Genomic DNA, 16,315 nt, shown 5'->3' with positions numbered 1-16,315 from the left:
AGGTGGTCAAGACAACCCACCTGGCACAGAGAAGCCTCTTCAATAAATGGTGTTTGGAGAATTGGAATATACACATGCAAAAGGAGAGAGGACCCATATGTCACACCCTATACAAAAATTAACTCAAAATGGATCAAAGACATAAACATTAGATCTAAGAACATACAAACTTCAGAAAAAAATGTAAGAAAATATCTTATAAATCTTGTGACAAGAGGTGGTTTCCAAGACCTTACACCCAAAGCAGGAACAATGAAAAAAAAAAAAAAAGGTAAATGGGACCTCCTCAAAATTAAACACTTTTTGCACCAAGGAACTTTGTCAGGAAAGTAAAGTGGCAGCCTATGCAATCAGAGATGATATTTGGAAACCATATATTAGACAAGGGTTTAATATCCAGAATATATAAACAGATTCTACAACAACAAACAGACAAACAACACAATAAAAAATGGGCAAAAGACATGAACAGATAACTTTCAAAAGAGTAAAGACAAATGGCTAAAAGTCATATGAAATGATGCTCAATTTCACTGGATATTAAGGAACCACAAATCAAAACCACAATGAGATATCACCTCACACCCACTAGAGTGGCCATTATCAAAGAAACAGAAAATGACAAGTGCTGGAAAGGAAGTAGAGAAAAAGGTATACTTTCTCACTGTTGGTTGGAATGAAGAATAGAGCAAACACAAAAGTCATTTGGCGATTCCTCAGGGAACAAAGGATAGAATTACCATATGATCCAGCAATCTCATTACTAGTTATATATTCTGAGGAACTGAAGGCAAGAACACCAACAGACATTTGCACATCGATGTTTATAGCAACTTAATTCATGATTGCCAAGAGACTGAAACAGCCCAAATGTCATATCAATGGATGAGTGGCTAAACAAGCAGTGGTATATATATAAGATGGAATATTACATAACTGTAAGACAGAATAAAGTCATGAAGCATACAACAACATGGATGAAACTTGAGGACATTTTGCTGAGTGAAATTAGCTAGAAACAAAAGGACAAATGCTGTATGGTTTCACTAATATGACCTAACATTAATGAGTGAACTCTGAAAATTAAAGTTAAGGACAGAGGTTATCATTCTTTAGAAAATGCTTATAAGAAAACAGGGGACTAGATTGTAAGCTTTTATAACAGACATATTAACTCCAGAGTGGTAATTATTATTTCTGGATTTTAATATATATATATATATATATATATATATATATATATATATATATATATATATATATATAAAACCTGATATTTAGAGATAAGAACAAAGCCAATCAGGTTGGAGTTAAAGTAATTCAGAGCACAGGGATAAGGAAGACATTGCTTATATTTTAGAACCACACATACTCTTTAACATCAAAGGAAGAAAGATTTATTTGGTCTGGAACTGAAATTTCCTATAACACATAATCTAACTCAACCTACCTGTATAGCTCATTTGAACAACTGAAACACAGGGAGCCCAGAATAAGAAAGAGGTCCTTTAATTCTGTATAGATTAATGTAATGCCTGGATACATTCTAGAGTATATTAAGCAGATAATCAAAAAGTATTGGCAAAGTCCCTTGAGGGATGGGAGAAAAAATATGGAACTATTAAACTTTACCATCAGGGAATCCCCTGATACTGTGCCAAACATTAGGGACACCCAAATCACTAGGATCTTGAGGCTTACACTTGTGAAGCTTATGTAGGTATCAGAGAAGCTTAACCCACCTATACATATGCTTAAGAGTTACTTCTGGAGGACCTGCTTTGTTGCTCAGATGTGGCCTCACTCTCTCTAAGCCCAACTCTTCAAGTGGAATCATTGACCTCCCCCCTATGTGGGTCACGACATCCAGGAGTGAAAGTCTCCCTGGTGGCATGGAAGATAACTCCCAAGGATGAATCCAGACCTGGCACTGTGGGATCAGCAATTCCATCCTGGCCAAAAGGGAGAAAAGAAGTGTAATTAATAAAATATCAGTGGCAGAAAGAGTTCAAATGGAGTTGAGATGCTACTCTGGAGGTTGTTCTTACACAAGCTTCAGTTAGACATTTCTATCTATCATAACCTGACAAACCACAACCAGGACCATTCCAGCCAATCCTAAAGAATACCTAGGGCAACATAGGGTGTAGATGTTCCTGGCAATGTGGGACAGAAATCCTAGAATGAGATGGAAGTCAGCATCAAGGGATTGAGAAAACCTTCTCAACCAAAAGGGGGAAGAGAGAAATGAGACAAAGTATCAGTGGTTGAGAGATTTCAGAGTCGAGAGGTTATCCTGGAGATTATTCTTATGCATTATATAGATATCCCCTTTTTAGTTTAAGGTGTATTAGGCTAGAGGGAACTGTCTGAAACTGTAGAGCTGTGTTCCAGTAGCCATGTTTCTTAAAGATGATTGTATAATGATATAGCTTTTATAATATCTGTGATTGTGAAAACCTCGTGTGATGCTCCTTTTATCTATGGTATGGACATATGAGTAAAACATATGGATTAAAAATAAATAAATAATAGGGGGAACAAATGTTAAAATTAAAAAATATATATATTTTGCAGATGGAAATATCAGTGGTCAATGAGAGAGAGGGATAAGGGTTATGTTATGTATGAGTTTTTTCTTTTTTCTTTTTATTTCTTTTTCTGGAGTAATGCAAGTGTTCTAAAAAATGATCATGGTGACAAAAATACAATTATGTGATGATATAGTGAGCCACTGATTATACACCATGTATGGAACGTTTGTATGTTAAGAATGTATGTGCTTGTACATTGTTTTATGAATAAAAATTTTTTTTAAATGTAAACTTAAAAAAAAAGTTTATGAGGGAGTCTGTCGACAAGATACTGTTAGCTGGTTTTAACCATGTAACTGAAATAAATTTCTATCTTTACCTTTGCATTAAAAACTATAATAACACTTCTAGTTATAAACCCAAAAGAACTGAAACAGGGACTCAAGCAGATATCTGTACACCAATGTTCACAGCTGCATTGTTTATAATAAACAAAAAGTGGAAGCAACCCAAGTGTCCATCAACAGATGAATGGATAAACAAAATATAGTATATAAATACAATGGCATATTAGTCATGAAAAAATGAATCAAATTCTAATACATGGAGACAACATGAACACATCATGTTAAGTGAAAAAAGTCTGACACAACATGACAAATTTTGTACATTTCCACTTAAATGAAATATCTAGAATAAGCAAATTCATAGAGACAGAAAGTAGATTACAGGTTACCAAATTCTAGGGTGCGGGCAGAATGGGAAGGTATTGCTTAATTGGTATAGAGTTTCTATTTACAGGGATAAAATAATTTTGATATTGAATGATGATACTGGTAGCACAACTTTGGGAATGAAATTAATACCACTGAATTATATACTAGAAAGTGGTTAAAAAAAGGAATTTTACGTTGTATATATGTTGCCACAATAAAAACTTAAAAAATAAAAGATAGCCAAACTGTTTCCTGTTGTTGCCTCTAGTGAGAGCGGGAAGACTTGCCATCTTTGAATTTTGTGCCATGTTCATATGTTACATATTGAAAAAATTTAATATACTTATACAGCTGAAGGAAACAGTAGGAGCTTTGCATTTCCTCTGACAACCCCATGAAATGGACTATACATCATGTTTCTGAGAGACTCTCCATTCATTTGAAGAACACTACCCCCTACCAAGTCCATTCTCTACCAAGGTAGTAAAGCTCTTCCTTTTTACTTAGGAACTCTTCAGTTTATACTTCTTTCCTATGGAAAGTTATATCCATGGTTCAGCTCTTTTTTCCTCCAGAAAGCCCCACTTTTTAACACGTGATTGAATGTATAGCACACCCTCTTCATAGCTATTCTCACACTATTAATTAAATTATCTAAGTGAGTAATTTGTGGTTTTTCATTTGTTTGATTTTTGTTTTTTTTGTTTTTTTTTTGGAGGGATGCATGGTCCAGGAATCGAACCCAGGTCTCCCGCATGAAAGGCGAACATTCTACCACTGAACCACCCATGCACCCAGTAATTTGTTTTTTAAAGTACATTCCAGCAGAACAGAGCCCATACCAGCCTTAGTCACCACTGTATCTTCAGTTCCCAGATTGTGCCTGACAAAAAGTAGTTGCTTAGTAAATCCTTGAATTAAATTAAATTGTCTTTACATTGTCCAAGTCCTTAGCCCTTGATGTAATCCTGATAAAGCATCATAAGTGTCCTCCACCCTACTAGAAAAAAAAATCAGCTCCAGATTTCCAGGGTACTCCCCCTGGAAGACCCTAGATCTTCATGGGTTTTTTAGGACGTCTTTGAGGTAACTGATTATAGAAACACATGCAAAATAAGAAGTTTTGGCTATACTTTAAAAAATGTAAAACTCTCAGAGGCAAAGCCGGAACTAGGGTGATGGGAATGAGACATCTGCATCAGAGGCAAAGTTTATGGGGTGTCAAAAAACTCAAGATCAAGATAAATAATCTTCTAATGCAACATTTAAAAATCAAAATTAATGCAAAAAAACCCCATGTTAAACAAATATCACGTCCCTCACAGGTAGCATTGGATGTGGGGGTATTGAAATCTGAGGATTGTTGTCTAACTTTGGAGCTGTGGGGGCAATAGAAAGAGATGCACTTAAGATCTTGAGCAACCATCTACAGTAGTGCAAATCATCCTAGCCTGACATTTTCCATCCTTGTACCTTTATTTCCCTAACTCCTTCTTTGCCTCATTAACATAGTGAGGACTGAGCTCAGGGGTCTCCTCCTTCTTCAGGCCTTCTTTGACTCCACAGCCCCTCTCCCACTGCCCCAGAGGATTTTTAGTCCTTCCGTGTGCCACCCTCATATTTCACACATCCTTTTTGCAACCATTTCATGTATTCCCAATAAACAGTGATCTTCTCTTTTAAAAAAATGAAAAACTGATACTGAAAAATAATTTTCCATCATCACACTTAGGTCTGATTGGAAAACTTTTTTTTTTTTTATAATAGTACTTATATTTATATATACCCATCTTATCTTTACTGGAGCTCTTTATTTCTTTGTGCAGCTTTAGTCTGTTATCTCATGTCCTTTCATTTCAACTCCCTTTCACATTTCTTTATTTCTTTGTGCAGCTTCAGTCTGTCATCTCGTGTCCTTTCATTTCAACTCCCTTTCACAGGAAAACTTTTTTTTAATGAGCAATTCAAGCCAGGATCTTCCCTCTCCCTTCCCACAAACACACACACACACAAAAAGAAAAAAAAAACAGCTTTTTACAGTCACACTGAAGGGCTCTCTTGGCTTGGTTTTCCACCCTAACCCCCACAGCACTCCCTAGTCCAGCTACTTTGGAATCTAATCCTTTGAGGACCTTCCATGCTCATAACAATATCACCTCCAACAATTTTCATTTTCATGCTGTTCTACATTTACTAATATCAGCACTACCAAAAGATATGCCTATTACATTGTTCTGTGTGAACTGCAGAATGTCTAAAATAATTCATGTGCCAAAAACACTAGTTAAATATCACCGGAATAATGACTAGAACCCTGCAGAGTAAGAATGTACACTATATCACTAACTGCTCTCTCCATGCCATGGTACTATACTTACCCCATATGGATTAAAAATTTTGGTATCCAGCTTTAGAGTTATTCAGGACAGAACCCAAGAAGTATCCATTGAAAGGACAATCCAATAGGCCAGCATAATTCTAGTCATCTACTCATGTAGAAACATCAGGTTTTTGGTTTTGTTTTTATTTTTAACTTTTTTATTGTATAATATAAAATATCTACAAAGCAAAGAAAGAAAAAAGCAATAGTTTTCAAAGCACTCTTCAACAAGTAGGTACAGGATAGATCCCAGAATTTGTCATGGGCTACCATATCATCCTCTCAGATTTTTCCTTGTAACTGCTCCAGAATATAGGAGGGTAGAAGGAATAAATATCTTTTATCATCACAGTTGATTTTTTTTCCTTTTTTTGTGAAAAATAACATATATAGAAAAAAAGCAATAAATTTCAAAGCATAGAACAATAATTAGTTGTAGAACAGATTTCAGAGTTTGGTATGGATTACAATTCTACAATTTTATGTTTTTCTTTCTAGCTGCTCTAAGATACTGGAGACTAAAAGAAATATCAATTTAATGATTCAATAATCATATTCATTTGTTAAACCCTACCTTCTCTGTATAACTCCACAATCACCTTTGATCTTTCTATCCCACTATTTAGAAGTATTTAGGCTACAGCCATTCTAACTTTTTCATGTTAGAAGGGGCTGTCAATAATATGGGGTAGAGAGATAGAAGTAGCTGATGTTCTAGAGAGGCTGGATCCTCTAGGCTCCAGGACTTATCTGGTCCAGGGACCCATCTGGAGGTTGTAGGTTTCTGGAAAGTTACCTAGTGCACAGAGCCTTTGTAGAATCTTATATATTGCTCTAGGTGTTCTTTAGGATTGGCAGGAATGGTTTTGGTTGGGCTTTGGCAAGTTATGATAGGTAGCAATGTTTAACTGAAGCTTGAGTTTAACAGTGACTTCCAGTATAGCCCTCTACTCTATTTGAACTCTCTCAGCCACTGATACTTAATTAGTTACACTTCTTTTCCCTCTTTTGTCAGGATGGAATTGTTGATCCCACAGTGCCAGGGCCAGATTCATCCCTGGGAGTCATCTCCCACGCCACCAGGGAGACTTTCACCCCTGGATGTCATGTCCCACATAGGCGGGGAGGACAATGATTTCACTTGCAGAGTTGGGGTAAGAGAGAGGCCACATCTGAGCAACAACAGAGGTCCTCCAGAAGTAACTCTTAGGCATGCCTATAGGTAGGCTAAGCTTCTCCACTACCAACATAAGCTTCACAAGAGTATGCCTCATGATCAAGGGCTTGGCCTATTGATTTGGGTGTCCCTAAAGTTTGACAGTATCAGGTGATTCCCTGATGATAAGGTTTAATAGTTCCATGTTCTTTCTCTCATCCCTCAGGGGACTTTGCCAATGCTTTCTGATCATCTGCTTAACATATTCTAGGATGTATTCAGGCATTACATTAAGATATATAGGATTAAGACCCTCATTTTTATTCTGGGCTCCCTGTTTGAATTGTTCAAATCAGCTATCCAGACAAGTTGAGCTAGATTATGTGCTACAGAAAAGTTCGCTTCCAAACAAAATAAACCTTTCTTCCTTTGGTCTCAAAGAGGAGGTGCAGTTCTAAAATATAGGCAATGTTTTCCTTACCCCAGTGTTTTGAATTACCTTAATCCCAACCTGATCAGCTTTGTTCTTATCTCTAAATACCAGTCTATAGATATATAAAGCAGCCTCTCAAAATCCAGAAATAATAATTACCACTCTGGACTAAATGTGTCTGCTATAAGAGCTTACAAACTAGGTCTCTGCTTTCTTATAAGCATTTTCTAAAGGAGACCATACAATAATTGTTCTTTCAAGAAACATCAGTTTGCTCTTCCCTTTGCCTACTCTCCCAGAGTAAAGATGAACTGGCTTTGATTTTATGATATGATTAACCCAGGCTGCTTAACTATTTGAGTAAGCCAGTTGCTGCCAGCAAACAGAAAGATAAGGCCAGAAGGAGACATAAAGATCACTGTACTATCTCATTTTATAGATGTAAAAGGAGGCTCACAAAACCGAAGATTTACTCAAGGTCATTACAGCTAGCTAGTGGCAGAGTTGAGACAAGCATCCAGGCCTCCTGTGTGCCAAGGTAGAGAGCACTCCACTAAGTAAATTTGACATCAAATGTACCTCAGAGATGGAACAAACCCACTCTTCCAAGAGAGCAATCACTTACCAGATCAGTGCCCCAGCTGCCAAAGCAAGAGCTAAAAAGGCACCCGAAGAGGTGACCTTACAATAAATATCTAAAACTCTTACCCTTAAAAGTAAAGAATGCAACGGCGATATTTTTAAAGATAAAATGCATCATTTTTTTAAATTAAGACTAGGTTTTAAAAGCTATACTAATTAGCATAGACTGCATCTTTCAGATTCTTTTAAAACATACGGTAGTTCATTAGTTCAAAACAACCTGTGTATGTGTACTTGTGCATGTATATATATGTAGGCTTTAGCAATATAATTTTTTGCCACTTATTTTATATATACATACATATAAAGTACATTATTCTTGTTTTTGAAGGGCTATTGAAAACTTTTTAAAATTTTCGTGTGTTTAATTAAACAATCATTCACACCAAACTATGTGAAAATATTGTGTAAGCATAAAATAAGCTCCCACAATTGAATTAGTAATTCCTTTCTCAAACCATGGAACTACAATATGAAATGCCAAAAAAAAAATTTTTAGTTGAAGTCATGGAGTATTAAAGCTAAAAGTGAGCTTATAAATCCCCCACTCCACCCCTATCTTTATAAAACTGCAGAACCTGGGGTCACAGTTAAATGACTTCCCAAGATCACAGATCCCACCAGTAGTAGAATTGGCAGCACCAAACCCAGGTATCTGACAGCAACTCCAGGTTTGTTCCATTATACCAGCATTCCCCCTCTGCTTATCTGTACACGGTGTTCAGTGATTCTTCCCCAGAAAAATCACTATCAGGAGCTTGTGACCCTCGTTCTTCCCAGCCCACTAGAGTCCAAGACACACAGACTGGTAGAGCTAGAATGGATCTTAAAGACCATTTAGCTCAGGAGGTTGCAAACTGATTGAATCTAGCCTACAAATATGTTTTCACTAGCACAAATTTTATTTTTTTAAAGTGTATACAGAGCCAATTTGAATGGGGCAAGGCTGCTGTATTTTACCCCAATCTTCAGTTTTATTAACCTACTGCCAGCAGCTTCACAGTTCTCTGTTTTCTCCTTGGCCTCTGACAATATTTGAGCTTGCTATCCCAAAATCCAGAGCAGGCATAATTAAAGCACATCAAAGGAAAACTAGTTAAATCAAATATGAGATATGGCATTATGTTTTACCTGTAACAACATTTACTGCCTTGCCAATAAAAATTAATTTAGGTTTTTTAAGTTAACCAACTATATCAGACGTCTACAAACTATGGCTGGACAGCCAAATTCAGTCTATTGTATGTTTTTTTATGGTCTTCTGAGCTAAGAATGGCTTTTACATTTTTAAATGGTTGAAAAAATTTCAAAGAAAGAGTAACATGTCGTAACATGTGAACGTTATATGAAATTCAAATTTCAATGCCAATCCAATATAGCCACACTCGTTTCATTTATATATTGTCTATGACTGCTTTTACGTGACAACAGCAGAATTGCAACAAAGTGTGCACAGCCTAAAATACTACTATCTGGTCCTTTTCAGAAAATGTTTGCTGAACCCTGAGCAAAGAAAATATTAAAGCCACCAATTAATGCTGAAAAGACCCAAATATTTGTGTGGAATTGCTAACACCTCACCTTACACATCCCTCTCACATGAATTTTCTTAAACCGTAGTTAAAACCATGCCACTCTACTACCAAAAACCTTCTTTTAGCACTTCCTGCCTACAGAAGAAATTCAGAAATCCTTAACAGGCTCTGCATTGTCAGACCTCACCCTCCCAATCCAACGTCATTTCCAAAACTTCCCTTCCTGCACCCCATATTTCAGTCAACTTGAATTATTTGCTGTCCTTTTATATTCCTTATATCATTCCTACTACTTGAAATGCCCTTCCTGAACATAGCATGTTGCAGTAAAAAGAAGCAGGACCCTTAGATTAAGGACTTGGTTCTAATTTGGACTCCTGTCCTTATTAGTTGGGGAAATTACTTAACTCCTCTGAACTTAAGCTTTCACATGTATATAATGGCAATAACAATCTTTATTTTGCTTAATGCCCATCTCATGGGAGCAGCTAAACAAGTGACAAATACTTCTTAATCCTGCATTACTCTAGTCAAATCTCCTCCTTTGATTCCTTGATCTCCAAAAGGAAATGCTCTCCCCCTCTTCTAATGTCACATAGCATGTTATCTACCTGTCATTTTATGGTTCTAATCCCTATCTACCACCTTATATGACAGTGATTTCTCCCTTCCTAGCCTGGGAACTTGAGGGTGGGATCTCACAACCCTGAGAACAATGGCTTGAATATAGTTATGTGCCCAAGTATTTACTGAATGAATGATATGTAGTCACTGAACTATATATGCCTATTAGATGTATCATGTTGCCTTGGGATATAAGTAGGTGCCACATCACATGTTCTGAATAATGTCTAACCTGAGTGCTTAACAAATATTCAAACAACATTAGGGATGGAAACAGCCACATAAAAACACAGGGCAAACAGAAATTCAGTAATATAATCACCTTTCAGAGTAAAGGTGGAGTTTTCCTGCCATTAGTTTAAGCTATATATGTACTCTCCAACAATTATAAATAGATCACATTTAAAGGGAGGAAACCAACCGCTTCCCCAGGGCAGACATGTTGAAGATCACAATTACCTCCCGGCACAGAGCTAAGTAAAATCTAAATATTCATAGGACTTACATTTAATGAATTCATTATCATACACAGTTGTGACTAAAGCCTTATCTAGAGCACTGTATAAAATAAGACCCAAGAGGATAAAATGTAGGAATCAAGTTCCAACTAGATTAGGAACTTTAAGAAAAACTGCAGCCGATTTTTGCCAACTCAGTGCACGAAGTTTCAATGGTTCCCAGCCATTTGATTTGATGGCCAATTTAATAAGTTCAATAAAAAGGTATCAGTCATTCTTCCTGACTTTTACATTTTTTCAACAATATCACAGCAAGAAAAAACCTACCATAAATTACAGAGTCAACAACTTACATTGTTTAGCCCTTTCTTTTTTCAAAGCACTTTCATATCCATTAACTCATTTGGACCTCCCAACAACCCTGAGAGGAGATATAATTACCCCCATTTTACAGATGAACTAAATGATTTGTGCCATATCCGGAGATGGTGAAGCCAAGGTTGTAACCTGAGACTTCTGGCTCCAATTTCAGTGTGCTTTTCCTTTTTCCCCACACACAAAGCAAGAGCATACCTTTGTTTGGTTCCCACCCCATTTCCTCTCAGAAAGTTGCCCGGTGTGAGGAAGCAGAGTGATTGGAATATAAACGTTACTGTGCTCAAGACAGTGGGAAGCATTCCACCTTTACCTCTAACGAATCAGGTTTTTACAAACACAGCGTGGGTTAGCTGCTGGATTCTATTTCCTACCTGTTCTGTTTTCTACTTTCTGTGTATACAACAGAGAATTGCCACAAATATCCACGAGTCCCCTGGACCATAGTATTTTCTTGGATCTTTTACCCATACCCAAAGATCTGGGATTACTTAATTGCTGACTCTTACCACTGGTCTTTGAAAAGAAAGAAAGAATAAAAACTACTTCTTGCCCTGGTTTACCAAACATTTGCCTTTCCCCAAATGTTTTATTGAACATCTTTTTTTCTTACTAACCCTAATCTCTCTGATATCCCTTAACTGGTCATTTTTTAAGCACAATCCCTTTCGGCCTATCATACATTGCACGAAGCCACTCCCTTCCTCGGGTTTGGGATGAGCTTCGTTTGACTGGATACAGCATCAAGCAATTTACAGTAATAAGTAAGCAAATAGAAAGTTCAAACATTCCTTCTTTTTCCTTTCAGTGAACCCTGACCTTTCCAACTATTTTTGTGGCACAACCTGCATATCTTTAATCTCTCAATGAACTCTATTAAGTGGAGATGCACCCCAAAGCCTGGGCAATAAGTCTCTGAAGATCAGTATTTCAAATACTCCATCTTTAAGGTGCTGCCAGTATACTCTTGGTTGGGCCTCAATAGAACAAACCATTCAATGATCAAACTCAACCAACAGCCTGCAGGCACTTGGACAATTCATATATTCTGACCAAAGCAGGCAGACAACTGTAGAGAAAGCACAGACTCCAAAGGGTAAATAAGAAGAGATGCCCAATATATACCAGCTGATAGTATTTACCTTAGTACTACCGCCCCAAAGGCCTTTCTCCCTGAACTCAACTGGCTTCACCAGCCTTAAGAAGGTCCCCACACCACGTCTAGACACAGTATTTGGAGGATAAATCCCCCCAAAGAAAGGTATAACCATCCAGTACATATTTGCTAATGATTTTTAACTTTATTTTTCACAGTCAACCATCAGCCAAGAAGGGAAAAAAAAAATCATTATCACTCTACCCAATCATTGCCCTCCATTCTTCTGGGTATATACTTTGACACAAAGGGTAGACTTGCCCACATATTTAGGGAAATGTTTGTTATTCTTTCATTTACTCCAGGCCTCCCATCAAACACCAGAAATAAATTTCCACATGGAGTGGTGGGAGGGGGGAGTTCCACAGCTAAGTCAGCTGTGACCATCCAGAAAGCCAAGGCAGGTGAAGTTCCTTCAAAGAGTATCTGGCAGTCACTAACCCTTTCCCTATATTTATTGTCTCGGGGGCGATGCTCCATGTGCCAGGGAGTGGGCAGGTCTTTGTTCCACTCTCAAGCGGAATTCAGTAGCATCTGAGGCCGTCAAATAATTCTGAGCATAGACTGACCTTGACCTAAACCACCAGTCACTATCTTAATGAAAAAAATCAGTGAGGTAAAGGTGATTGCCTTAGAAAATAACGTGCCGTGGGGAATTTTTTAATGCCCTCACACTTATCTGTGGCAGTCAGAGGCCAGGACAAAACCACTGTTCAAGCTGCTAGCCTTAATTCCCAATTCTTTAGGAGGTGCTAGGGCAGACTCTTGGTCAGCTTGGATGTCTCCTTGCCCCAGACACAGGTGCTGAATATGTCCAACAGCAGAGCAGATTTGGAATAGGGGTGATTGCAGAGCAAGAGGGTCCCTAATACAGCTACAGATACTGTCTTATAAGATCAAGGACGCTAAAAAGAAAAGTGCCAAAGTTCTTGAAGCCCCCACCATCCACTTCTACTGGCATCTATACCAATGTGTCGGGAAACCATTTGACTCAGAGACCTGGGTTTGGGAGACACCCTGAATCCCCCCTTCCCCTGGCAGCCTGGCAGGGCTTAAAGCCCAGAGGCCACAGGTTCAGATAAACAGCCATCCGAGCCTTCCACTTACTTCTCATAGAGCTGATAAGCGCATTGCCATCTTTGATCACGTCTTTGATGAATTTATTGGTCCTCTCCAGCTCCTGCTCATAGCACTTGAGCCTCTCGCGGAAATCAGGGCTGTCCAGGTAGCAGTCGCTGAACTCCAGCGGGGGATGCCCCATGGTTCTGAAGGAGAGAGTTGGGGGAGAGAGAGGAAAGACACAAAGCCCAAAAGCATCAGTGGCATAGAACGAGAAATAGATTGGGTGAACTAAGGGCGGGACCCGCTTCACAAGCTCTCAGACTCCTTCCCATTGGAGGGCAGGTACCTGTTCCGATGAGGCTCCAGGCGACAGCTGTCTAGTCCGTGTGGAGAATAAGCGGCCTGGCGGTTGCTTCAGCTGACAAGAGAGCTAACACATTCGGATGACGCCGGGGTACTTGCTACCAAGCATCGCCTCTAGGCATCGCCTCCCCGGATAAGCAGCAGAAACCGCAGTCTGCTGGTCCCAGAGACGGGCCGGATCCTTTCCGAGCAAATGCAAACGTGACAACTCGGCCCGCCCAGGGTGTAGGCGGGAGCGAGTGCTGGGATCCGGAGCCGCCTCTCCAGCTCGCTCGGGCGCTCCCGAGCTAGTTGAGGATTTCCTTTGCAGAACTCCGCGGGCAACCAGGATTAATTGCACTGTCCCCTCCCTCTTCTTAAAGACTGCGCCTCCGCCGTCCCCAGCGACGCCAGAGTCCCGAGTCCGAACACTGGGGATCCTCTTTCAACTGTCTTGCTGGAACCCTACGGTTTCGTCACCAGGGTCCTCTGGCTGCTAAGAGTCCTTCCTGGTCCAATGGATTCCGACGGTTATCCTCTTAGGCACCGAAAGAGTTAATTCTGGGCGTCTATGAAATGTAGCCTTCCTTGGTCAACACCCTAGCGGGAAGAGGAGGGCGATAGCGCGACGCACAACAATTGCGGTAGCCGGGCTCTTCCCTACGGAAACTGGGGAGCAGTCCGAGCCCTAGGACTCCAGATAGAAAGCGTGGCGGCCTGGGAGATGTAGTCTTTGCAATTTCACGCTCATGACTCCTCCTTGCGGTCTCCTCACCACTCCGCCCGGGAGGGCGGTCTCCCAGAACAGCATTCCCAGCCTGCCCCAGGCTCACTAGGCCGGCCCAGCCTTGAGGGGCTGGTGTGCAGCGCCTGGGGTCTGCATGGGATGGCTTCTGAAACTGGGGCAAGAATCCAAGAGGAATCGATTGTGGGCGGTCCTTTCTCACTTCCCACTGTTTGGCTGGGTTGTTCTATTCTTTTGCCTTCCTCTATTTCCAGTCTTCCTTTGACCTACCAACTTCATTTCCTCTTCCCTTTCACACATCTCCAGGTACAAGAGCCCTAATTCCCATGGGCCTTTGCTGGAGGGATTGACTCCTAATCTAGGATCTTCTTATTAGACTCAGAACTCTTACCAAAGACAAGGAGACGGGAACTAGGAGTTAATGTTTGCCTGAATCGGACCTCAGAGCAAGATCTATATGACCCAACTCATTACATAGGCTGATGTTTAAAGGACATTATTTTCCACATGTAACTGGGAAAACCTAAAAAGAGGATTTTGTAAATTATCTTGCAGTTTACCTAAAAAGCCTCTTGTCCATTTATCCATTGCAGGAGAAAATGGGGCTACAGTTGCAGGTGGCTGCTGTGAGAGTAAGAGTAGCTAGAGGTTCTTTTAACTGTCTTGCTTGAACCCTACGGTTCAGTAGTATGTACTTGGGCAAAAAGATCCATTTTGATTTTCTAGAAGTGTTTAGATTAGATTGCCCTGTGAAGAAAACCAAGAAAAACCAGAACTCAAGTGGGGTTTAAATAGACTAATGATGGCTAACTGGCCTGTATTAGTATTCTATTGCTGCTGTAACAATTGCCACAAACTTGGTGCCTTAAAATAACACAAATTAACTTACGGTGGGTGGAGGTTAGAAATTTTTTTAATGGGCCTCAATGGGCTAAAATCAAACTGTCATCAGGGCTGTGATCCTTTCTGTAGGTTCTGGAGGAGAAGCAATTTCCTTGCTTCTTCCAACTTCTAGAAGCCACCCAGATTCCTTGGCTCATAGCTCCCTTCGTCCATCTTCACAGTCAGTAATGGCTGGTCAAGTCTTTCTCACACTGCATCACTCTGACTCTGACTCTTTCGCCTCCCTCTTTCACTTATAAAGACAATTATGATTACATTGAGCCCAGCCAAATAATACAAGATAATTTCCCCATGTCTCAGAGGCTTAATTTAATCGCATCTTCCCTTTTAAGATGTAAAGGTAAAATAGCATATTCACAGATTCTCAGGATTAGGATGTGGATATCACTGGGTAGCCATTATTCTGCCTACTATGCCACCTATAATCCTATAACCCACCTCACTAATTCTCAAAACAACTCAGTGAAGTTGGTACTATTATTTCCATATGAAGATGGGAAAGCTGCATCAAAGGGAGGTTAAGTGACTTTCCTAAGGACACACAGCTAGTGAGTGGCATGCTTCAACTTGAGCCTAGTCTGGCTGGTTCTAGACATACTGCTCTTAACCACTGCACTATATTGTAGTATGACAAAGAGTCCAATGAGGATAGATTTTCATTAAAAATGACAACATCACAGGGAAGGATTTTGTTTCCTACTCTTTATCTTTAAGATTAATTTATGAAAAAAAAACATCCAAAATGCCTTTAAATATAACATTGATTAAGAAATGCAGGTACTAAGGGAAGGTGCCCAATGAGTGGCTATACCATCTCCATTCTAGCAAAGTTCCCTGTAGTATTCACTCATTCATTCAACGAGCATTTATTGAATGCTTTCCAGACACGGTCCTTTAACTTAAATATCCTATGCCTATATTTTGGTCACCATGAAAATTATCATTGACATTATTGATAAGTTCAATTAGGCTTATCTAATCACCCACACTCAAAGTATTTTATAGTCATCTTTGTTAGCCTTTATCTAGGCAATGAAACTAAAGCACAGAAGAAAACAAATGCCCTGAATCAAATATTCAAGAAGAAAGAGGGTTAAAATCAGAGGTCAGTGCCTCAGATAACAGCTGCATTTATTGAGTACCATCCTAGGTGCTTTGTTTATTTTATATCTAACCCTCGCAAAAGCCCTATAGGTCTGCAGTCTTCAAATTTTTATTCACATAACCTCTAAAAGAATTTTGAGAAACCGTGTA

The 16,315-nt window shown here is 39.3% G+C and overlaps 1 protein-coding gene across 2 annotated transcripts in view; it reads right to left on the bottom strand.

Moving 5' to 3' along the window:
• Positions 1-14,118, bottom strand: part of OPHN1 (oligophrenin 1) — a 528,296-nt gene extending 514,178 nt beyond the window's left edge. The window contains exons 1-2 of one of the 2 annotated variants that reach the window (XM_077146702.1): positions 13,418-14,118; positions 13,117-13,274 (exon numbers count right to left, since the gene is read on the bottom strand). In XM_077146702.1, the coding sequence (XP_077002817.1) occupies positions 13,117-13,270 (154 nt within the window). In that variant the 5' untranslated portion in view covers positions 13,271-13,274; positions 13,418-14,118. The remainder of the gene's footprint in view (positions 1-13,116; positions 13,275-13,417) is intronic. The other variant, XM_077146703.1, reaches the window with a different exon arrangement.
• Between the last annotated feature and the right edge of the window lie 2,197 nt (positions 14,119-16,315).

This window comes from Tamandua tetradactyla, chromosome X (assembly GCF_023851605.1).
Source record: "Tamandua tetradactyla isolate mTamTet1 chromosome X, mTamTet1.pri, whole genome shotgun sequence".
NCBI lineage: Eukaryota > Metazoa > Chordata > Mammalia > Pilosa > Myrmecophagidae > Tamandua > Tamandua tetradactyla.
This window is presented reverse-complemented; position numbering and strand designations above follow the sequence as displayed.